The sequence below is a fragment of the Perissodus microlepis genome, chromosome 20, assembly GCF_051167445.1.
Source record: "Perissodus microlepis isolate ML-2025 ecotype Zambia chromosome 20, ASM5116744v1, whole genome shotgun sequence".
In the NCBI taxonomy this organism is placed as follows: Eukaryota; Metazoa; Chordata; class Actinopteri; order Cichliformes; family Cichlidae; genus Perissodus; species Perissodus microlepis.
Window position 1 is genome coordinate 9,428,931 of NC_140480.1, and position 27,341 is coordinate 9,456,271.

General features: G+C 39.9%; 1 protein-coding gene across 4 annotated transcripts in view; it reads left to right on the top strand.

The window, feature by feature from the left end:
* nphp4 (nephronophthisis 4) overlaps positions 1-27,341 on the top strand; it is a 198,624-nt gene that overhangs the window by 130,616 nt on the left and 40,667 nt on the right. For all 4 annotated transcript variants that reach the window (XM_084916277.1, XM_084916276.1, XM_084916275.1 and 1 more), the window contains 5 exons: positions 4,023-4,183; positions 4,759-4,942; positions 14,971-15,105; positions 17,244-17,443; positions 19,471-19,676. In XM_084916277.1, the coding sequence (XP_084772403.1) occupies positions 4,023-4,183; positions 4,759-4,942; positions 14,971-15,105; positions 17,244-17,443; positions 19,471-19,676 (886 nt within the window). The remainder of the gene's footprint in view (positions 1-4,022; positions 4,184-4,758; positions 4,943-14,970; positions 15,106-17,243; positions 17,444-19,470; positions 19,677-27,341) is intronic.

A 27,341-nucleotide genomic window follows, 5' to 3' on the forward strand; every position in this document is an offset into this window, starting at 1 on the left:
GCTCGGCTGTACAGGTAACGTCCACGGTAAAAGCTGTTTTCCTTGCCTTATGTTTTTAATGAGACAGTTACTGAGCTCTGATGTTCAGGCCTGCAAAACAGCCTATATGAGACTTGTTAAACAAAAATATTCGCCATTGTTCTAAGCTTTTACATCAACTGTAAATACAGGCTTGTAAGTCAATTTGTTATAATTCATTTGAATTGTAATCAGAATGCAATATTTTTTCTTGATAAAATGCTGTCATGGATGTAAGTATATTACAGAAATGGGTCTATTATGGTATGTTATAATGTACACGGTATGTTATGAATATGCTATAACTATAAGTATGTACAGGCTGTAGTGAGTACAAGCTATGTACAGGCTATGAACAGGATATAAATATGAAAAACTATACAGAATATGAAATAAAAAAAACTATACAGAAATATGAGATATACAGCTATACAGAAATGTGAACTATGCAGGTTATAAAGAATTGTAGAATTAAAAATTATCGTATTGTACAGAATGATTATTTACACAGAATTATACAGTAGTGCAGTTAAGATAAGTGAGATATGTGGATAATTTCTACAGAGGCTATATAAAGTGCTAGTGGTTGTGAGTGGTGGTTCAGTCCATGTTATTATTGTGTTTATGAGGGTACAGTTGTCCATTGTGTGTGTAGGTGGTTGTATCTCCAGTCCATGTGTCTAATGTGAGTCAGATGTCAGGAGGCAGAGTTCAGGAGTCTGACAGCTGTGGGGAAGAAACTGTTCCGGTACCTGGTGGTCTTAGTCTGGAGGCTCCTGTAGCGCCTCCCAGAGGGCAGGAGGGTGAAGAGTCCATGTGATGGGTGACTGGGGTCTTTGATGATTTTCCCAGCCCTTTTCAGACACTGCTTCCTGTAGGTGTCCTTTATGGCAGGAAGTGGTGCTGAATTAACATTGGGTTTTAGACTAGTTCTTTTGTTTTGTTACGTAGGGACAAAGTTTCATACATTAATAGGATGATATCTTTGTTTCCAACACCCAGGAGAATTTCTTGTAAATTAGATCCCTTGATGTGAATGAAAGCTTGTGAAAGGAAAAAAATATTAAAAGATAAAGTGGGTCACTGTTTCTTTTATTTTGGAGGTCATCAGATTGTAAAAATCTAAATCACCCGAGTAGCTGATTCAAAAAGAACTGGATTTAATTGCCTCTTTGAGCTTAGATCCAGCTATCTTGGAGGCCAACATGTAATTACAGGTATTTGTCTTTAATAAACCAGTCCCTTTGGACCTTTAAGAACCCTGTCTGTTAGCCTCACAAAAGGCTATTTCTGCATGCGTGCTTCATGGGAATACTGACACTAAAGAAGTGTGTGTGTGTGTGTGTGTGTGTGTGTGTGTGTGAGAGAGAGAGAGAAATAAGGAAAAAAGAAAGAAAATGTGCAAAGAAAAAAAGTTTTCCCTTCATTTCATGTGTGGAAAGATTCAGAGGGGCATGCTGGTCTCTTAGACACAGCGGGGCTGTCACCAAAGGTCCTCATTACTCCACTTCTATCCAGCCGACTGATTCTCTGCACATTCAACTTATGGGAATAAAGACAGCGTGGGGCTTTGATACAGATTTCCATGGATTCCATGGAAGAGAATTCTGGGAATAAGGTTGGCATGCAGACCCCATACTCACACATTTTAACACACCGGTGTAGGGATGATTTGGACGTAGAGGAAGATTCACTTTTCAGCAGGGTGTATCACACAAAGTATTCAGTTTACGTTCTCAGACTGGATCTTGGCTTTTACCATAAACCGATTTAATCAAAAATAATTTCTTATGTGTGCGTCCCTGCATTTGGTCTAAACTGCTGTTTTAATATGCAATATTTAGTGATGTTTAAGGGCTTGTTGTAGTTCTCAAAACAGCGTCTGTTATCTTACTGTGTGTTCAGTATTTTGTCTAAAGTGGAAAACCTTTTGCTTGAGTGATTAGTCCTTTTAAAGGTTGGAAAGTGACGATTGTGAATGTGCTGATTAAGCCATGACTTTATCCCACTGTTCATAAAATTACTCTTGAGGTTTTTTTGGCAGTTAGGCACCATTATCGTCTTGAATTATGGGAACCCTGGGGAGCTTCTGATTTTGTGAAATAGCTTTATACTCCCTGGGCATTTCACTTTGATTCTGTGCAGTCATCAGACCTAATGACTCCCAGTAGATGGCTAGTGCACCAGTTTAGAAATGCCCACAAGGTTGGCAGCTGATTCCAGATATTATGACTCTTCTCTATATTCAAAGCCATCTGGATAGAAGGAATGGCTAACATAATCAGATTGGTGACTTTTTCCTCAGACTGACTTGACAAAAGTCAAGATGTAACCGACAAAGATATCTAGACCTTGACACCCAAGTATGGGTCAAGCCCCCAAAGAACCAGATTTTACGAGTTTTTAACAGCTGTCTGGACATCCTACTGTTGATGTTGCTGCAAACTATTTCAGTCAGTGAGGGGTGAATCATTCCTACTGACATGATTTTCTTTTGATACAGTAGGTGCAGAAACAGTAAGTTACCTACAGGAGGTTTTCTGAAAAATTGAAAATCGTGCTTATTATTATTATTATTATTATTATTATTATTATTATTATATAGCTGCCACAATCTCATCTAGGGTGGGATGATGTCTCCTGCCTCAATACAGCTCTGAGTGGTTGATTGTTTCTTCAGAAGTTAAATTTAACCAGTCCTGAATCAACTGGGATTTGTGATCATTAGCTGAGCTATTTGACAATGTTTTAATCAGTCAGTCTCTGTTTTCTCTGTATCTTACAGTAAAATGTGGCAAAGTAATAACACAGGTTAGTGCTATGCTTCATACCTTTACTGATGGCAGTTACACAACCGTAATTACAGCACTATAAGAAGAGACACAGAATAGCAAGTCTTAAGCTACCATTCTTTCTTCATCTTTCCCAAGGAAAATGGGTAATAGGTGCAGCCATGTATTGAAACGTGTGCCAACAGACATGAAAATACAGTAAATAAGGGCAAAAAAAGAGTATAATACAAACTTGAAAATCATAATTTGATATGACCACCTTTATTCTTTAGCACAGTCTGAACTGTCTTAGGCAGCTTTTTTGTAATGTCTTCAAGTATCTTCAGGAATAGTTCTCCAGGCTTCTTGAAAGACATTCAAAGCTTTTCTTTGGATCTTGGCTGCCTTTTGTTCTGTTCTCTGTCACGATGATCCCACACTGCTTCAGAAATGTTGACATCTGGGCTCTGTGGAGCCCAATCCATGGCTGATAGTGTTACACTGTGTGATTTTCTATACAGGTATGCTTTTAGTGCACTGGCAGTGTGTTCGGATAATTGTTATGCTTAAAAATGAAGCTGTTGCCATTCAGATGCTTTCCTGATGGTATTGCATGGAAGACCAAAATCTGGTGGTATTTTTCTGTGTTCATAAATCCATTAATTTTGTTAAGACCTCCAAACACCACTGGCTACAATGCAGCCCCAAACTATGACAGAGCCTCCACCATGTTTTACAGATGGCTGTAGACACTCATTGTTGTAGCTTTCTCCTGACCTACTGTGTACATACTGAAAACGATTTGAACCAGAAGTTTCAGATTGGGATTCATCACTCCAGAAGAGCAGTAGATGATGAGTGATCAGTCTTAGACACAATATTGGTTCATCCCTTGAGTTAGGTGCATTATTTATGCACAAATGATTGTTAGCCACTCTTTAGTGACTTAACAAACAAATCAGTTGACTGAAGACTTTTGCACAGTAGTGTATTTAATCCAGTACATCACCTGAACATGTTTGATTGTTGCAGTAGTTTGTTTACTCCATGGGATACATTCAGTGATGTCAGGCTTTTGTTTCTTGACTGTGTTAAAAATAAACTGGTGTCCAGTTATATTTGGGCAGTGATATTTGTTGTCATTTTGTCTTTTCTGTAATTCAGAAGTTCACATCTATATTAGGTTAACATTAATGCTTTCTTTTATTTGAAGTCCTCTCTCTCCTTCTTCAGACTCTCCAGGTCTGCAGCTGCAGTTCAGAGTAGATGATAGTTTCCTGAAGCCAGGGGAGAAGCGCTGGTTTCTTCGCTACCTGGCCCTCCACGCCATGCATATTGACATCTGGGACAGTGACTCCTTGCTCCTGATAGGTTCTACTGCAATCGAACTCAAGGTAAAAGCCTGTGAGGTCAAACCTGTGATCATAATGTGACCATTATGGTTTATAACCACAACACTGGACTTCAGCTCACCTGATAGTTTCCAAAAACCTCTGGAGTTAATGAGAAATACAAGAAAGACAGCAAGTTCAGACCACACCGTATGCCCCCCTGTCAACTGAGAACAGGAAACAAAGGCTTCTGCATTGGTATTGTCACTGATTATTTCCACAACAATTATGATAAATGAGTATCATAATTGTTATATGTACAAATAAGCCTCTAAAGTCGTTGTTAATACTTATGTTACACTTTCTAAAAGTCACCATGACTCATTAAGAGATCATAAATAATTGGTTTGCACTTAATGCAATACTTTATAAGTAATGGGAATCCATTAGTTATAAAGTTTGAAAATATTGTCATTAAACATGTTTTATCAACTTATTAATCCAGAAATAACCATTTAGAGCAGTTAGGAGTAATGTTTTCTAAATGATGAATGAGTACCTTACTAATATTTAATTGTGTAGTAATTGTAAGGTGTTACCAATGTTTCTCATGTTGTGTTTTTTTTTTTAATCCCTAGTACATGTTGCGTCAGTGTAAATCGGCAGTACAGGCGCTTCACGAGGTGGAGGTACTGACCACTGACTACGTAGGAGAGGATACCTTACTGACAAACCCAGACCTGGGTCGACACTCTTCCTCCAGCCCCATGACGGTTCACACCATCGTCAGAGGCCGGCTCCACATACGCACAGGCAACATTGGCAAGTACAGAAAGACTAAGTTGCAACTCTATTGCTCAATTGTAACTCTCCTGCTTTGGCATAACAATACCAACGTCGCGAAAAAAGCAACAATTCTCTTGAGTATTTTAAATGAATTGTTGCTCAGCTGTAGCTGTGGCAACGTTTTTCAACTGTAACAAGGCCAACTGAGAGAGATTAACAAAATAATATCCTTAGGTGTGACAGCACGATCACTATTCAAGGTCTTCTTTCAGTGCCTTTAATTGAAGAACCATCTCATGACTCTGCAAAAACCTTAGGCTCTTGTGCATAATCACTGATCTGTATTCCATGGCTGCGATGACCATAATTCCCCACTGTCATGATTTTTAATGGATATACTGTATGCAAGAGACTTTGGATACTGTCGTTTATCTTCATGTTCTACTGGGGACACATGGAAGAAGCTCTACGCTTAAAGCACTGGAAAGAATTCATTGGACCTGCCACTTAGTTGGTCGCAAGTTTTATTGCTGGTAGCAGACACTCTTCGGCTTCCACTGGGACACGGAGGAGTGAGTGTGTGTGATAAAGTGCAAATGGTTCAACGGTTGCGCTCTGATAATGTGAAGGTAAATGTAAGCAAAACCTGGAAAACACAGAGTTACACTTGTTTGAGCTTTTATGGGAAAATCCACTTTCGGTAATCCCTCTACATCTGAAATATTTATGAGTGTTTTATATTCAGGTCATATTCCATTGGAGCCTTATGAAGTAATGTTGTCTATTTACTCTTGCTGATGTGTAGAGTTGAGAAATGGCAGTGGATCCCCAGGACTGCTGTTGCTGTTCAGAGTTCCCATTTCTAACACCGGCAAACAGAGGTGTGCAGGCTTGCAAAGTGAACGCTGTGCCAAAGCAAAAATATCTTGATGTGATAGTTCCGCTTCGTCTAGCAATTGAACACCTTGCTTCTTCCTTTGCGCTCATCCAATTTGGGCCCGGCGTGCCCCCGCGGCGCGATGGCAGCTGACGATAGCTTCCCTGCCATTAATCAGCTGTTGAAACGATACTCCCTCTCATAAACAATGCATCCTTCTCCAGGCCTCCAAAACTCTTCGGTGTGCCATTGTTAGGGCTAAATATGCCAGCACTTTCTCATTGGGCTTATCACTCAAAGCAGGTTGAGAGCGCAGCGGGTTATTAGGTGTGCTGGGGATGCGAGGAGGAGGGTTGTGTCTGGCATGTAAATTCCAATCAAGGCTCAGATATCCATCAGGCGCCCTGGCCGACAGTCAGAATCAATTTGGGGAGGGAGTACTTGCAAGCACTTTTCTTTGTTTCAGCTTCCATCTGTCGCTGCCTTTCTCACATTCTCCCTCCTCTCTTCACTCTTTATCACTGTCTTCCTGTTTTCTCTTATTCATCCATTTACCTCTTACCCTTCTATCACACGCTCGCTTCCACCTTCTATCTGGCTGTTTGTTTTACCGCTCTCACCTCTCCAGTATCCACCGCGTCTCTCTTTCCCTCTCAGCATCTGTCATCAAGCCATAATGAATCAGCACTCTTATTTGGTGGGTGGTGAAGGATGTGAAGCCAGCATTTGATGGAAAGGACACACACGCGCATGCACGCGCACGCACACACACACAAGCACAGATGCATATCAAGCCATTCATACATGCCTGAAAGGTAGGCACTCTTGTACTCACAGACATATAGACAGACAGGTGTAACGGAGCGTGGGCAGGTTGTGTGATGAGCCAGGATGGCAAAAATGAGAGGAGGACAGGTAGAGTATATCACTGATATAATATGAGAACCCTGGAACCACAATTTCTCTGATTTTTAAGTTCAGTGGAAGGATTACAAGGCTCCTATATGGATTGAGCATTTTCCTTCTCCCCTGGCTTTAAATCCCCACTGCACAGGCTCAACAAAGGACCACCGGCCAAGCTGAGAGACAGGCTGTGTACTTGTGGTGATACTGTGCAGATACAGCGCCTGGATTTCAGCTTGAGAGGTGAAGGAAAGTTGCTTGAAAATGTCAATGATGGAGGCGTGCGTGGCAGCAGCAGCAGAAATTTTTCAGTGAAGCGTTATTATAGAATGATGTTCAGCAGCCTGAGGTAGTCTGATCTGGTAAATTCTTAAATGTTGGTCACTTTCTATGCCATATTTTGTAGCAATCCTCTGTTTTATCATCTTTTATTTGGTCCTGATGAAAACTGCATTTATCAAAAACAATAAGAGGAAGTGTCTAGTTCACACCAATAGTCGTCTAATACTCTGCACTGTGACGCTTCTCTTGCAGAAATGCTCATTCAGTTGTGTTCATTCAATAATTCCAGTTGATTTACTTCATAGTGAAGTTTCCATTTATAAAATGGTACTGCTCTTAAGGTATAATCAGTGACACTCAGCATTTCCTTCACAAATGTTTCACATTAAAAGCCAGACACTGACTTGCTTGGCATAATGCGGCCCCTGTTGCTGCTTGGAATTTATTTTGATACATATACAGGAAGTGGTCGTCTTAATCCAACTAAATTTACAGAAAAGGACAGAAAAGGCCTTAACCTATCCAATACGGTCCGGGCTCTGGGGAGACCAATCCATGGCTGATAGCTTTCCAATGTGTGTTTTTCTATCCAGGTATGCTTTTACTGCACTAGGAATGTGTTTTGGGATTATTGGCATGCTAAAACATGAAGCTGTAGCCAATCAAATGCTTTCCACATGACACTGTTTATGTGTTCATAATTTTGAAAACAAGACTCTCACTGTTGCACTTCTCTCATGACCACCTTTGTACATATTGCACAGAATATGAACCAGAATTTTCCAATTTAAATTCATCACTTCGTAAGATCTGTTACCACTGATTTGGAGTCCAGCTCTGGCATAATTTGGCATGCCTCAGCCTTTTCTGTCTTTTTCCCTTGCTTAAGAATGGCTCTTGACAGCCACCCTTCCACTGTCACTGTTTCAAATGAGGTTTCAGCCAACAGTAAATGGATCAACTGAAAATGCTGAGACATACGCAACTTTCCAACTAATACCTCTTAATCACCTTGTTGGTGCAAAAATTCTATTTTATGTCTGTCACGCCGTGTTATCTTTGGCATTTCTCATATGTTGAACTAAAGTAATTGGAATAAAATTTATGTTTTTGCAGCAGGCTGCAAATTGTCTAAAGATAGACTTTAGACACTTTGTCAAATGAACACAAGGGTGGGACTCATACAACTCTGGTAATGCTGATAAAATTAGTGCTGTGTTAAATTATTTCTGCATTTTCAGTGAACCCTGATGTCACTGTGGATTTATATTATAAATAATATATGATATACATGTGTCATTATATTATCATCCCCCAAGCTTTTTATAATTCACAAGCAACAAAGACCTGACTACCTACTGCTCGGCCCCTTTTGTAATTTTATGTGTCTCAGTCATGCATGCTATTAATCATGTCTTTACTTCTGTCCTTTGGGAATTCATCAGAATTAGGCTTTATTGAAAAAAATGAGTGGCATACTGTCATTTCCAAATGAAAAAGAGTGAAACACCGAATGATATCCTTTTTAATTATCACAAGGTGGGATTGACAAGTAATTAATTAAATGGTAATGATATATGCTGTCAGGCCTATTCAATCATTCTATAAAGTAGCTTTTATTAATAGCGTCGTAAAGGACAAAAAGATGTGGCTTAGTTGAATAATAGCGAGTTGTGAAATCAAGGGTTTGCTTTTTGCTGCAGTATATTAGGAAGAATGACAGTGCTCCCACATAGAGCACTATAGGAGCAGATGAGGAGTCTTTAAACCATGACGACCGCCTGCACGTCCCATGAAATGGATTGACTGGTGTGTCAGGAGGAAAACTCTGATGCTTTATTGATTTCTTCTGGTAAACCCACAATAAACTCTGTGGGGTGGGGAGGGGAGGGGGGGCTGAGATGGAAACAGAGGGAAAGATGCATTAAAGGGAGGTACTAATCAAAGCATTACGATCAGTGACCAACTTCAACCCAAAGACAGAGAAGAGACAAAAATTGAATAAGCTTTCTAGTCCATTGTGTCATTATGATGTAAAGCATAGAGCAGCATGTAAAGCAGCTTTTCCATAGATGGATACTGTGCACTGACTGATGGCTTTGTAATGTATTTATTGTCTCTCTAAAACAAGAAGGGAAGGAAAAGCGAATAGATTGAAGTCAGATGGGTACAGATAAAGGCTGAATGAAGTAATAAATAAACAATGTAAGAAGTGAACAAGACATTGTTTTTCATAGATTTTAAGCTTTAAAGCCTGAGGACGCCTTAAGAAACCACAACAGGGGTGTATACTGAACTCAAACAGTGGCTCCTTCAGTGGGACTGTGAACATTCACGGCTGCCCCGAAAATCCTTTCCTTACATGTGCTGCAGATTTCCCCAGATGATTTTGTCACTGCAGTAGGACCTAAGGATAACAATATTATCTCTGCAATTTTAGTAAACCCTGGTGCTATTGAAACAATATGATATATATAAAAATAACACATGATATTCATATGCATGTGTCATTGTATGTGTATCATATATATCGTGTACATTGTTTTTTACAGTTGTTTTATTCGTAGTAAGTGCCAGGATGCTGCATTTACTGTTCAAGTAAATGCAAGATTTGATGATAGGACAGTATTATTATTATTATTATTATTATTATTATTATTTTTAACTGATTTTAGTTAAAAGCATTAGAGGTTTACTTAGTGCCAGCACAGGGTTACATCAGGTTAGATTATCTCTTTCACCGTCAAAATAAGACGATTACCATGAAATTAATAGTTAAACTATTTATTCTCGACAGTTTTATTCAGACAAACAGAGTATCTGACCCCCTGATTGTCTCTGCTTTAATCTCTCCCTACATTAGTGTTGGTCTTCACCAAATTCTGTTGCAGGGGCTCTTCCTATGCTCAGACTCCAGTTGGTGTTTTCGATGTTGTTTGGTATTAGGCAAGCAGCCTGCAAAGGGCCTGTGAGACCTCAATACCTGGAAACTGTTGCCTGCACTGCTGGAACCAGGGTTAATGAGAGTACAGAGTGAGAGTCAAACAACCAGCACCAGCATCAGCTTCATCACCCGGTGACCCCTTTCACTTAAAAGGTGATTTAGAGGTTTTTACTTAAAGCTGATCTGTTGTTTTGTTATTTAAAAGTTGTCATTAGTTCAGATTTCACACAGATTTGTTTCTGTGCCCGATCCCAAATGTGTGTGTTTATTTAACAGCTTCTCCAATTCTACCTTATTTGACTCATAAAAAGGTAAAACTGCTTACATTGCCAAAGAAAAAGTCGAAATAGGAGGTGCTTTTTTAATCCACTCTGAAATGACAGTAATATTTGCCAACACTAAAACAGCCCATATGTGACAGAAAGGAAAGCCTTTTGATGAAAACTAGTTTTGCTGACTGTGTCGTGGCTAGATCCTTTCTCTCCAACTCGTACGTTCTGTTGGTGTCCCTTTAAGTAGTCCTCATATACACACATCTCTCCCAACACATCATACACAAACCAACAGCATGTATCTGCTTCAGCACAGTAGAGAAGACAGATTAGAACCTTCTCCAGACCACAGTGCTCCTCATCTGCACCCGCCTGATAAGCCCCGGAGAGACCGTTTGCTACAGCAGGAACAAGTCGAGAGATTTCTGCCCGAAGCTGGCACAAGTGAAACAAAATATCTGGGAAATTTACCTAACAATTAGTTTAGCTATAGGTGACTTCCCTCGGGGGCGCACAAACAGTATATCTGCTCATTAAAGGCTCTTGTAGTCGGCTGACTTCATATGCCTTGCTTTTAGCCTTGAGGTTAGAGAATATCTGCTTATTCTGAAAGGTCAGTGGCCTGGAACGGGGAGGCAGAAGAAATCGAACATTGCAGGCTACTTTAAAACCCCCTTGGTGCTTGCTCCCATTTGTTCTGGGGCCCAGTAAATCAGTGGTTTGTTGTGGCCTTAACCTCAAGAACTGCCAGCAGAGCAATGAGGGTGGGCAGGTGGGTTACTGCAGAGAAGGGTTATTGTCATGCAACAGCGAGAGGCAGTCAATAAATTTGATAGAGTTCAGCCCCCTGGCACTTTGTTCACAATTACTCTCCTCCATACAGACAACGTGAAGCAGCAGACGCTGTGCTGACTTTCTGTCTGCAGCACAAACCTGGAGTATCACGTTGTAATTAAGTACTGAGGACCGCGAGCTCTGTCTTAACAATCTGCCACTGTGATTCAGCAGGTAGGAAAAAAAGATAATACGACACCCACATCAACCAGAAGACGCACTTAAGTAGGTATTATCTGTTGGGCTAAATGATGGTTGTAGCGATAGCCAATTAATTAAAATGACTGAATGATTAAATCAGAGGATCATAATTGGGTTCATCATCAGTCCATTTGTTTTATTATAGACATGTAGCACTCTGTGTTCATCTTATCACTTTCTTGATGGTTTATTGTGTAATTCTGTCGATCAGCAGAGCCATTCTTGACACAAACAAAAGGTCCATAATGAAGGTTTTGGGAAGGGGCTCTACACAGCTGCGTAACTGATCGCAGATGATGATGTGATGGTGATGATGATGACGTCTTTACTGTAATATTTGGGAAACACAACTGAAAACAAATACATTTGGCTAAGTCGTGTGGCCAAGGAAAGGTGATGGATGATGAGAAGAATGCATCGGGACGGCAGACACCTCACCCATTAATCTGCAGAGCTACGCTGTCTGTGTCTGTTTGCATGGCAATACCAGCTCCCCATTACTCATTTAGCTGCCGCCTATTATCAGATTGCTGATGAAGAAGTTGGCCTCTAAAAGAGTTGGAGGGTACTTCTGGCACACCCTTGTAAAACTCTTATAAGCTAACAGAGGTGTCAGTTCTGGGCAGTAAAGCCACTTAATTGCTGCACTCACCATATTTCATATGAAAGCATCCTGGATTATGTATCCCGCAGCCTCTCAGAAAATACTACAACTTCTTATGATACAATTAAGCAGCTCAAAGCCTGGAAACTGAGGGGAGTGATGGGAGCGCACGTGTCAAAGTGCACTGTAATTTAAGCAGTTGCAAACTTTTAATTTGACTTGCTTCTTCAGTCAAGTGTTGTAAATTGTAGCTAACTGTTTCCAAGTGGAGGCCTGTACCTGTAAAAGACTATTTGACCTGTGGTATTTAAAAATGCTCTTAGGAAGGTGGGTCGTAGGTTTTGGTTGGGACTCTGTGCAATTACCCGTCACTTCCCTTAGCGGGCATTTTGTGTGTGAAGCACCATTCAAAGGTGTAAACAAGCCTTTTCCGTGGCTGCTATACTGCAGGGGCTCTGCACTAGATGAATTAATGTTTGGAGAAACTGTAATATTGACCATCATTCAGTGTCCTGCTACAAGCGCACCATGAAGCACTTATTTATCCACTTGCCTGTTAAAAAGAGGGAAAAGTTATGTTTTTGCCATCCTGGAAACAAAAAGGGGACACAATTACAGCAGGTTGAATACTCCTGGGACTGTTTTTTCCAAACTGTCAACTGAGCTATTCAAACTATCCTGAACATAGAGCGGATGTGATGACAAGACTAATACAGTGAGAGATCTTTTTTTTTCTTTATCTAAGAATTCTTTAGAATAAGGTTGTGTAAATCTGTGGCCAGTCCCCATTCCAGAAATACTGGCAGATAGTTCCAGGTGATATTTAACTGCTCTGTGTTCAAGTGTCTTACTTCATCACTGACACCCAGCACTCAGCCAAACCAGACAGAGGCCAGCAAACCCATCCATCAGCATCGTGTTGCCAGCTTTTTGTGTCCAGACCTTTCTGGCAATTTCAGGCCACTAATTACCACTGTAGGCTTGTCTCCATGTATTGATCTTCCCTCAACTGTCACTGGAATGTTTTCACTTTGGCAGCGCCGGCAGTGAAAAATGCGTTGTTTTGCATGTGACTTTAAAGAGAACTTAAATCTGTTCGTCGTTGTTTTATCGTAAACATAGAGGATATGTCCTCAGACCTTTCTTTTTAGCCTCCAGAGAAACAATAAGAGATGACTGTGCTTGCATGCCTTTGTTATGCTCCTGATACAGTTCTAAGCACATAACATGTGATTAACTGAAAACAAAGAAAAAAAAATCTCCAAAATTGTTATTGTAGCATTAAAAAAAACTTGACTGATAAAATATTGACTTCATAAATAAAGTGTGCAGTACATCTTGGAGAAAAATTGCAGTAGCCTTATCTGCAAGTCACTGTTATTGTAGGTTTTGTAGTATTGTGAGATATCTCGAGTAAGTTTCTTTATTGGCACAGTTTTTTGTGCCGTGAACGAAGGTTATTCACAGGGAGGACCGTTATTTTATTTACTATATCCCAGCTCTTGGCGAGATGGGACAAACACAACAACTTTTAAAGGGTGCAGATACATTTTACGTTGAATTTGTTGTGCAAAGGAGAAGAATGTGAGTGTAAACACAATGCTAATCTCTTCTATACACAGCCTGTTGTATGCATACCCCAACCAGCCAAAGCTTGCTTTTCAGCAGGACAGAGATGAACTATGCTTGCTTGCAGCAATAAACATAATGGTGGAAATGTTCCCTACTGTTGCTGTGACATTTTATGTAATACTAAAAAATAAAGCACAATATAAAAATAATGATGCAATTATATATAAAAAAAAAAAAGAATGCCACAAATAAATGCTAAATGAAAAGTGACGGACATGAAATGTAACACGCTGTCTGACAAAATACTTCATAGAGGGAGTTAATGAGTATACCCTGATGCTGCAGCACTAATGACATTTCGTTTTATACACAGTAGTAAATCACCAGGTTGAATCATAGAGAGTTTGTAAAAGATGGACAGTATGGGACACAGATACCTGCTGATTAGTCCTAAGTAACACCACATATGTTATCAGGGGGTTCAGTTGAGTGTGTCAAATTAGTGGAGGTGACAGCTAGCAGGCAGCTAATGGCCTGTGTCAGCATCCACCTGTCATTCAAACAGACCATACCACCAATAAGGCACAACTTTAGCTTTAATACCTTAATTAAACACCACCCTTACAGTTGTTTTGAAGAGGTAATTAAGAGACACAAACAGTTTTTCTTTATAAACTTGGGCATTTTAACACCATTGTCTGTGACTGGGATCTGGGATCGACTCGGCCACTTCAAAAACATCTACAACATTTGACTGGACAGAGTAGCGTATCTCAAAATATTCAGAGCTCCATCTCTTGGAAAGTATCATGCAATCTTTGTGTATTTCAGAGCCAGATGACTTTTGAGCAAAAATCTCCCTTTATGAGCTTTGGCTAAGGATGACATAACTGCAGCTTTCTGCACAGCTGCCAGACTGTGGAGGATCCTGCCTTGAGAGGTTCTCAGCAATCCAGAGACACTAGAGCAGTCTCATACAACCGTTTGCTGCTAAATAGTGACTTGTTCTGTACTCCTTTAATTCCTATAATTCTGATTTATTTGAGCTTTATTTAATAAGCCTTAATCTCACCAGTGTTGCCAAATTCATCTGGAGATTTTCAAAGGTTGATAATATCTCGTCAGCTTTTGCAAAACATTGTTGTTATACTTTCATGCCTCTTGCAAGACATTGCACTATATACTCTATGTTTCAGGTGTTCAAAAAGGTATTTCTGGGTTCCTATGTTACATAAGAACCGAGATATCAGTTGAAATATGTTTTTTTAAACCTAAAACTTTCATTGAAACAGTTGTTATGTATAGTTGTTTCACTGTTGCATAATAAATTGAAAAACAGTGTATGTACACAATGCCATGTGAATGCAATGACAGTAGATAAAGCAAGTGTTAAAAATGTAAGAGATAATAGTGAAGGTGAAGGTCAGCACAGATGGAGCTGGTCTCACAATGACTGTACAGCCCTCCTTTTTTAGTTAATAACTGGGTTGCTAGTTGGAGTTAATGAATCAAAGTTCTTTCAAAGGTGTTTCGTATGTCAGTATATAGAACTAAAAGCTGCTGTTTGTCCTAAAGGGTGCCCTGCAGACTCTGGCAGAAAGAGGCCAGCAGACGTGATGCAGTCTCTCTTGCATGTCATCACGCCTCGTGAAGTCACCAGTGGTTTCAGAGGAGGAAGTCTGTCCAGCAGGAACATCCTCCAGCTCAATGGCAAGCATTTTGTTCCACAACAACACACTGCATTTTGCTTGCTGTTTTGTTTTAATCTTCCTGTTTTTCTCTGTTTAGAGTTCTGTGCATGTCTAAGCACATGTAAGTTACTGAGTATTTTATGCCACAGAGTAATTAGTGTCTTTTATTTTGGCAGTGACCATGTTTGTGCCTTGATCAGCTCAACCAGATCTATTTCGCATTCTCTCTTGGCTGCACCACAGAACCACTCAATTTTCAAACTAATTGAGCTTACAGAAGCGTCTCTGGTGGCTAGCCACAGTCCTGTTTGTGTTTTATGTGTGTGTGTGTGTGTGTGTGTGTGTGTGTGTGTGTGTGTGTGCATGCACACTCGAAGTAAAGGCCCAAACACACTGGGGAAACCAATTTTTTCCTCAATTACACAAACCATCACGAGTCAACTGGTATGTGATTCCTAAATTTGTCCTCAAATGTGAATGACTGGCACACACACGCGCACACACACACACGGATAAAAAACAGATTAAAAGCAAGCTGCAAATCAGCCAGTTGCTTAGAATAGTATAAAGAATTTCATCACACTTCTTAAAACATTTGCTTCGTGCACACCGCGTACTGATACACAAAGACACTATAATGCGTTTGGAGGTAGCAGCAAACGTGTTGTGTATATAAAATATGTTTCATAATTAATTCATGAACAGGTTCGCCTAACATGTATTCCACAAACTGTTGCAATCATGTATTCACAGCTCTTGTTACTGTGCAAACACAGTCTGTTCACTGCTTGCTCACAGTCTTACCTATATCGCACCTCTCTGACTCCTCTTGTCTCTCCTAAATTGAACTCTTTCCTCTTCTCCACCTTCTTGTGCCATTTAAACACTTTCAGCGCAATAATTGCTTTCACTGGAGTCCAGTCAGCCAGTTAACAGTAAGCACCTGTGAACAGAGCAGCTGCACTGTGCTGTGCTGTGTGTGTGTGTGTGTGTGTGTGTGTGTGTGTGTGTGTGTGTGTATCTCACCATCCCTGTCCCACTTCTGCCTGCCCGTGGCTGTGAAGGAACCAGTATAGCTGGACACTATCAGGTTAGGTGACTGTCAGGCCAGTGCCTCTTTGATAATGACACTGGTTCAGAGAAGAACAGTGATAGTGGGAATAGAAAACAGAAAGGGAGTCAGATATCCCATCAGGCTGTTATTTATCAAAGTGACACAGCAAATACAAGTAATTTCAGAGGCACTATGACCAGTGAGGTGATGTATATCTAACAACAAATGCAATGCAAAACCCGAAGCATTACAAGGAGTACAAAATAAAGCAGAAGAATAGTTTTCAGAGGATCCTGAAAAACATCTGAGGAATAATTAAGGAATTAATCCAAGTCTAATGTCTGATGCATTCCAATTACCATAGGTAATATTCTTGAATTCTACTTTACATAAGCCTCATGTCTTCTTTCTGTCATTCTCTCTTTTTCCTCCCTCGGTCTCCCCATCTCTCACCCTCACTTCCTGATGTACTACTTGCTTTTTTTTCTCCGCACTGAAAACAGCCCATTTCTGTTTAAGATTTGTGGCCAATTTCAGTCAGTCTGGGTTTATCTTCCCATTGCTGCGATGCGAGCTCCATCACTTGGCTCCAAACCGAATGTTGGAAGAGTAAAGCTGTTCTAGATAACAAAAATATGGTTTAAGCAGCTCTCACTTAAAGTTTGTTAATGTCTGAGTGTTATTCAAAGTGCAGGATTAGGCAAATTCTCGTGTAAACAGTCGGGTAATTTGCATGATCCAGTCCAAATGAGGATGGATTATTTGGTGACTGGTAGATGAATTTGATATTTTAATTAGGTGTTTTAGTTCTTGAACAGTACACATGACCGTGGAGGTGAAAGATAATTTGGGAGGAGAGAGTGAGTTTGTTTTCCTAGCAGCAGGGCTTTGGCCCAGTTGTAGCGGTGCCAGTTGTTTGACTGGACTGTTTTCTGTAAACAAGCTGTTCTTTCTTGTGTTCCAACAATACTTTAATTTGTCAGCGCTTCTCTCTCGTGGACATTTGGAGGGTTTTTAGAACATATGGTCAAAATGGCTAAGAGATTAGACTCCACTCTGTTCAGTAAATATATTCATGATTGCAGCTTGTTTCTACTTCACAGCGAGGAACACTGCACAAGCAGACAGACTGCCGATAAATGAGGATCGGGTGCCATTGTTCCGACGCGGGATCAGAGCTGACGGCGTCGTGCCCAAGGAGAACAGCCTAAACAAACCCGATGACAGTGACCGAAAGCTGAAGTGCATGGCTGCAGTGCGCGAGCGGGAGACCAGCGAAGATGCTAAAACGGCAAAGGTTGCGGTGAGGTCAAACATTGCACTTTAAGTCCACAGTGAGCCAAAAATAGCTCCTATCTAAAGCTGAGCTACAATAATCTGTCCCTATGAGTCTTCTTCACTGATATCTGAGAAAGACAATGGAGGCACAGCAACAGCCTGTTTTCTTGCTCCGAAACATGTCTCAGAGTTCTCCTCACAGTCACAAAAGCACAGGAGGTTAAAGGGCACGCTGTCAGGATAGGTTGTAACACATACACAAGACTGATACGACACTTGTCATGAGCAGTGTTGGTCAAGTTACTTGAAAAAAGTAATCAGTAACTAATTACTGATTACTTCCCCAAAAAAGTAATCCCGTTACTTTACTGATTACTTATTTTCAAAAGTAATTAATTACTTAGTTACTTAGTTACTTTTTAAAAACACGATTTACAACCTGAATAGGTGATAAAGCGATAGATCTTTCAGCCCAATTCTACTTTTTCTGCATAATCCATCATACAAAATGTAATCAAATGGAAAGGTCCCTTTTTAAAACTTGTTTTATTAGTTTTAATCTTTTAACTTTATGCATCAAGCAAAAATGTAATTATATGCAACATTCTCTGACTTGAATAAATTAGTTTAACATTTAAACCTATTTTCTGCACATTCTAGCACATAAAATATTTTTTTGTGTGTGTTTACACTCACTCTTTCAAATAGATGCAAGTAAAACACAGCAGAAAATAAATAAAGTCACAGACTAGCGGTCCTGTTGCTCTATTTTCACCTGTAAAGCAGGAGTAGGGTAGGCGGAGGTTTACCCTGGTGCAGGTGAGCCGCAGCGGTCAGTGGAAGAATCCGCGAGTTTCTCTGTGAATTTGTAACGCGTTACAAGTAACGCGTTACTGCCCATCTCTGGTCATGAGCATAGTCTTAAGGGATGGTTGGAACTGTTAAGTCATCTTTAATGCAGCTTTAACATCCTAGGTCCATAATGAAGACATTTAACATCATGATGTCTTTGTTAGAAGAACTTGACTTTAACTAACTGTTCATGACAACTTGCATTTTTTCACCCATGGGTGCAGGCTTTTTCTTCTTGTGGTAAGACCTTGTGATCTGCTTGTTTCACAGCTTTGTAACAGCTATTACAATTTGGAATATAACTCAGTCCTGTTCGCGTCACTGGAACCATATTTTTTGAGTTTTTTCTTCAAATTCAATTTGGATTTAACTTTCTTTCTGGGCTCAACCGTCATTTGACCAGGTTGATGCTGGGGATCATTTTAGAGGACTAAACCCGTGGAAAATTTCAATATTGTGTTTTGGCACGCACTTAGCTTTGTCACCATGACTTTGAAGCTGAAGTTCAGGTCTTTAATTTATTTTTTTGGACCAATTTACTAACGGGTATTATGAGCTTTATAAAAGTGTTTACATTAAATTCATAATGGCATATTTGTCAGGGGTGAAAAAAAACACATCTTTTCCATCAGCTTTGGAATTTTTTATTTTTTTTTTACCAGTTTAATGTTTGAGAATAAACATCAATTACAAAGATCAGTTCTCAGTGTTATAGCACTGATAAAAGTCTGGATCTATCTCATTTCGCTTAAGAAAATATAAACTGATTTTGAAAAGGTCATGTACACATCTATGACATGTAATCATAGGCTATTCAGTTGAGCGTTTTTTTCTTTCTTGACATCAGAAATGTCATGTTTAAGAACTCTGTTTTACTGCAACCTTGGGATCATTTTTTAAATGTCATCAGTTATGGTAACATTGGACTCAAAATGACTGCTGTGATCTGGGAAAATGCAAAAGTCAGTGTAAAGAGTTGGGAGACTTTAAACTGTGCAAAAGTTTAGGTAAAGTGAGTGAGTACACCTTATGTTGGTTAGGATATTTCTTTTTAACAAAAATGGTGTGTATGCAAACTTCAGCACGCAAGGTAGATCAAAAATGAAGTCCCTCTGTGAACTGCGTTGGTAATAATTATGGTAGTTTGCAGCCGAGTGCTGAATTGTTTTTTAGCCTTTTGCTATTTTTCTTTGGTAACAGGCTCAGTCTAAAAAAGCCCAGCTGGCCAAGCCCAGTGAAGCCAAGAGCAAAGCAGAGAGCATCGCCAACATGCTGAGCCAGGCCATCACCACCCAGCACCTGCTTTATGCTAGCCTGGGCTCTGCAGAGTACATGGAGTTTGTCCTTAAGAATCCATTTAATGTGCCACAGACGGTCACCATTCACAGCGATGACCCTGAGCTAAGGTGAGATCCTGTAAACTGTTAGCTGTGTGTGAGGTGGTGTCAGACTAATGTCCCATTTTTAACCCTTTATTTGCTGCCATAATTATATTTCCCACTCGCATGGACCAAAAAGCTCGTGTTTCAATCTTTAAAATTAAATGGATTTTACAAGTTTATAGGTTTGCCCCTGTTCTAGCATACCAACTGTGAACATGTGTTTTCTATACTGTATGTGTTTTCGATTATCAAACTATAACGAGCCTTGCTCCACCGTGAAACTGTGTTCACACTTTCTGAATGTGTTTCCGTAGGTGACAGTAAAGCTCTGGAGATTATGTTTTTGGAACCTATTTTCATGCTGCTTTAGGAAATGATGCTTTGTGTTCACACTTGACACTCCTCACTGTGAAACACATCCCATCCAAAAGGGTACACACATTTAGGCTATCCACCTTAAACATTTACGTCATCAGCATTAGCATCAGATACTGCCTTTATTACCACGTGGTGACAGCAGAGTATCAGAGGGCAGAAAAAGTTGAGATATGAGCCATCATTAACAAAGAGGAAGAAAGAAGATGGCCTTCTACACCCTTGTTGAAAATCTTAATTGATGGCTTCAAGTCTTTTGTGTATAACAAGTGGTGTTCTGAATCCTTATTCCTTCATATTATCATCATTAGGGCGTAATTAATTGCAAATGCCATCCCTACACTCTTTTCATAGACTTGTGATTGTCTTTGTCTTGGTAATATTTTTCAACTATCAGTGTGGTTCAAATTATTATTTTTAATGTATTTTTTTCAGCACACATTTTTACTTGCCATGGTATGAAAAGCACAGCTGACACTCATAGCATTAATGATGACTTGAGTTATTTAAGTGTTGCAGTAAAACCATGCATATTGAACAAGCATGCACAAAACCGGGACAGTTTGATAAAAAATATGCTTTTTGCTTTTTTTAAATTGAAACTTTTTTTCCTCAAACACAGGCTTTAATCTGTGTCTACAAATTATACCTATCCGGCATAAAATTATGACCACCTGCTCAATATTGCATTGGTCATTCTACTGTGCCAAAACAGCCTTCATCTGTCGATGCATCTCCACTGGCACCTGAAGGTGTCCTGTGGTATCTGGCGCCAAGATGTTAGCAATAGATCGTTTTAGTTGAGAGGTGGGAACTCCATGGATCAGACTTGTTTTATCCAGCACAATCCCACAGATGCTCGACTGGATTGAGATCCTGTGAATTTGGAGACCAAGTCAACACCTCAATCTCATTTTGCTTCTCAAACCATTCTTTTACTTTGTGGCAGGGAACATTATCCCGCTGAAAGATGCCACGGACATAAGAGAATACTGTTTCCATGAAAGGGTGTTGCATGCTCTCTGGTAATGCTTAGGTAGGTGGTGTGTGTCAAAGTAACATCCACATGGACGGCAAGACCCAAGGTTTGCCAGCAGAACACTGCCCAAAGTATCACACTGCCTCCGATGGCTTGCCTTATTCCCATACTGCACAAACTTGGCCATCCACATGATGCAAAAGAAAACAGGATTCGTCAGACCAGACCACCTTCTTTCATTGCTCTGTGGTCCAGTTTTGATGGTTATGTGCCCATTGTTGGTGCTTGTGCTGTTGGACAGGCATCAGCATGGGCACCCGGACTGGTCTGCAGCTATGCAACCCAATACGCAACATAGAATAGAATGGAACAGACCTTTATTGTCGTGTACTTCAACAACGAAATAGGTGCTCCATGCTCTGTGCAAAAGTAAAATATAAATAGTAAGACAGCAGGAATAAGTAGCAAACAAAAGAAATATGTACAGCTAAGAAGAATATATACAAAACAAGAGAAAGGCACACATTGGAGAACAAAGTGCTTGGACGCAGTGCAACAGGACATGTCTGAGTGTAGAGTCTCTGTGTTAGTGGCCTGAGTGATTAGGGTTATTTAGAACACAGTTTAGAGTGGTGAGGTGGGTGGGAATAAACCGTGATTCACTGTGAATTCTGGCATCTTTCTGACAACCAACATTAACTTTTTTGGCAATTTGAGCAACAGTAGCTCGTCTGCTGGATCGGACCACACAGGCCAGCCTTTGCTCCTCAAACTCGCTCAAATTCTTATGCTCATCCATTTTTCTTGCTTCTAACACATCAGACAAAATGAGGACTTTAGATTTTGCAAACATTAATCAAATCTTGCATGGTTTCGGATACCTTACAGTGCTTGTAATGTGCCAAAATACCACTTGATCATTTTGAGGTAAGAGCAAATTTCATAAGTGTTATGATTTTTTTTGCAGTAGATACTGCCAAAGATAGTTTAGTTACAATGAAACCAGAGCAGGATGTAAAAGTGGGGGAAAAAAGCAAGCTTTACTTAAAAAATAACAAGGTCCTAAAAGCAGGTAAGGCATGAGGTGCAAAAAAGTTTTCTGGAAAGCAACGGCAAAGAGCACAAAAGCAATCTGGCAGAGTAGCAGTGGCGAGCTTAGGGTATATATCCTGCAGGGTTGATTAGTGAAGTGGCTCCTGGTGATCAGAGGCCAGGGAAGATCAGGTGATGCAGGCAGGAAAGCAGGGCAGGTGAGAGTGGTGAGTCTGAAGAGGGAGAAGATGGTTTCGTAGGAAGATGAAAACCAGACTGAATGAATGACTACATGAAAGAAATAAAGGCAGAAAAGAAAAACTATGACAGCTGCTGGCTGCCATGTTTCTGATTTGACTGTCTTTATCAAGATCATCTGTTAATGTACGGAACAAAACATGATTGCATGCACGTAAAAGCTCGTGTTTCTTATGAAGCATTTTAAGACATTTATTTCTTATGTAGTTGGGGGAGAAAAACCTCATGAACATTACGTGAACCTAAATCTGAAAATTGTTTCCTGTGGAGAAATTTAAAGCAACCAAATTGTGATGCAACTCGAAATGTTTTAAGAATGATTAAGAATCTCATCATCCAAAAGCTGTTGTTAATTAGGCATATACACAGTTATATGTGTAAATATGCTTCTAAAAGGGTGATACGTCAACAATGGGAAGATTATGTGATAAATTCATGAAGAGGTTTGATTGTGTGACTGTGTATTTTTTGCAGGTCTGAGTCACATATTGCTCACTGATTTGAAATGATGCATGTACGTGTAGGTGTTGGTGTGCGGGTTTTCATCTATTACATTTTTAGGACTTGAAATTGGGTTTTTTACATCAGTGGGCATTCTCTGTACATGGATTATCATGTTAGCCTGATCCAGTTGGTTCCGGTTTGGGGTGAAGTTTGGAGCAGTTGTTGCATTGTTGGCCACAGTAATATATCAGTAAGGTTAGCTGGATTATTCATTATTAGCAATATTAAATAATGGGCAGTCTTTTGCACAAGACATGGGATGTGATTATTGCAATGATAATAAGATGAGCATTGCATGATTATAAAGACTTTTTAGCTTGACTCTTTACTTTCAGAGGTACTGCAGGCACTTTAGTCTGAGGAAGTAATTTTTCCCCTTTTGCCCATATTAACAGTGTTTGCTGTACTCTACTAAAATGTATTAAAGATAATTAATTTCATTATTAAGATGCTTATGTGTTTAATTTGCTGGGCACTTTTTGCCACCCCTCCTTTCTGCTTTTTGCAATTTCAACCCTATTGTGTGAATCTCACGCAGGTGCTCTGTTTTACATAACTTAACATCGACCGGGTCTCCACATTACTACATTTGCTAATTATACATAATGATGATCTCTGCCAGTGTCTGTGTTCTGCCGGAGAAAAGAACCCATTTTTCCGGCCACATTTCAGTTGTTTTATCAATAAAGTTAAAAATCTAAAGTTTTCAGTGTAGTGCATAACATTATGTTTTAACATTTCACAGTTTTTCATGTACGTAAGCACCTTTCAACCTCTCCTTTCCAAAACTCTGACAGTATTTGAATGTGTTGACTTCATGTCTAATTACACACCCTAATCACCCAAATCTCAACAGGTTCTCCTGAGTTACAGTCAGCACAGCACAAGTCTGACCTACAGTACGTGCAGTCACTTCAACAGATCTACAGTATTATGATGCACTGACATAGTTATATATACTGCAGTGGATAACCTGTAACTTGTAATTCTTGGAGGATGGGGGATGAGAGAATAATCTCTCACACTGACGATCATCTGCTTTGTTACAGTAAGAAAACAGTGACATCATTCACACCTCATTTCATATGCACACTGGTTTCTATGGTAAATGTTTGATAGATGTTGAGATCATTTCTAAATATAGCTGTGAAATCATTAACATAAGATCTTAACAACAATCAGCACTTTACTATTACAGGAGTCCTGTTTTTAGTCTCGAATGCTTCCACTTTGCCCTGCAGTTATGGTTACAGCTGACTGAGGAATATCAAGAAAGTTTAGGGTTAAAAGGACAGGAATTTTACTACTAATTGTTGCATCAGTGGCATTTTTACATTGCCATGATGCTGTTTAGAATGACACCTTCATTTGGTCTTAATTAGAGATTGACCGAGATAGGATTTTTAAGGGGTCTTGCTTGGACTTTAGTGTATGTCTAGACCACATAACACCACCATATTTCTGGGTGTAACAAACAATGTTGTGTAATTTCATGTCTGGCCATGAAAAAAGAATATTTTTATTCCTTCCACAGCACAATCACTTGTCCTTGACACAGAGGCACACATTATGTTCGAGAGATGCTAAATACCCTCTTTAATCTGCCCATAGCAGCCATTATGGCTGATGTTTCCTGAATCACCCATTCTGCTGTTTGTTTCCTTCAGTTAGCATCATAGTTAATCCCCTCTCTTTGAGTCTTTTGTTAGTGATTCTGCTCATGCCTGAGCTTGGATTAGGATATATCACGTTGATCAACAAATGCTGCAGTGCGCTCTGGATGACTCATTATGGCATTAGCCCGGCCACCGGGCCTAGCAGGTCTAATTGAGAGTCATCAATCCCTGCATCTGTCCTCTTGCTGGCTTAGCACCCTGTTAGTTTATTCATTTCTTGATGAGACGGTGTGACACTTTACACCAAACCGTCTGTCACCTCTACCAAGAGCCCTGAAATGTGTAAATTAACGAGCAAGCGCCAGCATTGGATGCGCTTTTCCTGCAGCCCCTTTTTATGAAACAAATGCATAGTGCACTATGCAAGGCACTGCTAATGACATATTTTCATTTTATAAAACTGGTATTTAATCATAGATAAGCAGCGCTGTGATATGGATTATTGTAATGTACATGTGAATTGAGTGAAATTTTATATAAAATCAATATTAACTGGGTTCATTTCAGTCTTTTGTGTTCTTTAACATGTTGCAGGAAATACTGGACTGTCACATAGTTTTGTTGCAAGTTCTGTCCTTAATGTTATTTGGAAACGGAAATCTGATTGATAAATGTATTTTCTTTGACAGATCTTAAACTCTTTGTTCATACAAAAAAAACACCTTTCCCGCAAGCTGCTCTTTTAGGATGACGGTTCTTAGAAAGTAATCTGTATAGTTAACATTCATTGTGTTAGTATGATTTGTCTTCAGTACAAATAACAGCCTGTCATAGGCTAACACAAATGTATACACTGTCATGAAAGGAATTAGGACATAAAAAACAAGACACATTAATATAAGGTGAACCAGCTGGTGGAAGTAATCACAAGACCACTACAATGAATGGAAGCACAACGAGCAAACCTTGACAAACTTTAAATGCTACAGGAAAGCTTCATGGATGAAATATAGTTTGGTGACAAATTACAAAGAATTGGTGCCCTCATCTTTTATCCATATACTGTTTAATGTATATAACAGCCAATACAGTTTTCCTTAACTGTGAGATTAAGTATTGCTCACAGTAGTCCTCTTTAGTGTCTTTAAAGGGACGGAAGGTGCACAAAAACAACAAAACTGGCCTGAATGCCTGTGTTTTCCCGCACTCTATGAATTGCAGTTTGGCCATTGCACTGGAGTTACTCTGCGCCTAGTTCCTTGTCTATATTTTGGCCAAATAATTGACAAGGAGCTTTCTTGAAAATGTAAACCGGTCCCCGGGTCAGCTCTTTGTTCTGCAGGAGCAAACAAGAAAAAAACAAGTTTAACCTTTCACCGAAATTCGAGCGTCAGACTTTGAAAGGAGAGTACTTAGTGGCAGGCTAGGCTAGCTGTGGCTTTGATGTTTGCAGTGGTTTCAAGCCCAGAGGCTCCTCTTGACATGGAGGAAAGGTTTGCTACCTGTTGCCATCCATTTTCATGGCTACTTTTCACACTTGGCCTCACAGAGCCCAGCGTGAGCCAAGACTGGTGGCTAACAGAGACAGAAAGAATTCTGCTTCATCCAACTGCTTTCTATCTCATTACTTTTCACGCTCTCATTATCCATGTTCCTCTCTGCTTTCTCGACCCTTCTCTCCTGCTGTCCTTTTAATTATCGTCTTCGTTTTATTCCTTCTCCCTTTTTACTCTCAACCTGTTTTTCCTCATTACCTCATTCCATTTTTCTATTTTCTTTAAAGGCGTTATCAGCCTGTGGTCTTTGTTTGAGGCTCAGGTGGACAAACACTGCCGGGATGAGCCGAAGGCAAAATCCTTTATTTCAAGTGCACAGGTGGGAATAGCTAAATAATTTTCATAGAATAGCCTGTTGCATCTCTCCTTAATGTTAGTGAGGTGGGGCCCTGAAAAATTCATAAACTCACTCTCCTATTGAGAGACATTTCCCTCTCCATGCCCGTGGCTTGAAACCTTTGAAGTTTAAACCAGCACTCCTCTTTATGCATTTGTGTGTGAAATTTTTGCATTCAAGGGAAGAGGAAAGCGTAGAGGCAGACCTCCCTCGGTTGGAATGTGTTATCTGCTCCTGACTTTTCTCCCTGGAAATCCATTTGTTGAGGAGTAGAAGGGAGACTTTCACTGACCCATGTACACCTTTCCCCCTGTCTACTGTTGATAATTAAAAGCAACGAATTGTGTGGAAGCGGTGTAACTCTTGGCCGTGAAATTTTGGTCACTTGCACTGCAGTGAAATTTACACTGCGAGATTCAGGTTGTAAGTGTGAGAGGTCAGTATTATTTTTTCTGTTTAGTTCAGACAGTGAAGGGGGGTAAACTTTTAGTGCTCTGTGGGATTTATATGCAAATAGGTGTCTTAACGGTGCGGTCAATATGTAAAGGATCTTTGGTTCTTCTCTCTCTTTCTTACTTTTGCCTTGAAACGAGTCTCAGATCATTATGCTAGCATATATGCATGCACGCTCTGTTCCCCAAAGTTTTCGTACTTATCTAAGCACTCTGTTTGAGGCAGTTTTTTTTTATTATTATTTCTATCTCTGTAATACGTCGCTGAGAGCAGATATGCCTAATATGGTCTTCTCAGGCACACGGCTCTTGAACCAACCGCCTGCTGTTTGGACCTTCTGTTTGCAAGGGGCAGCCAATCAGAACAAATCTGGCTTAAAGGGAGTGTGATCTTAATGGTAAAGCTAAATTGTCATTAAAATGAAGGACTGCCCCAGGGCCTGGCTTTAGATAAATTTAGCTTTTCTGGGGGAAACTATGAATCATGCAAAGCTATTCTTGTTCAATCCAAGACTAAAATTATGGAGCTGGAAATGAGCATATTAGTTCCACTATAAATATACTTCCCCTGTCACCTAGA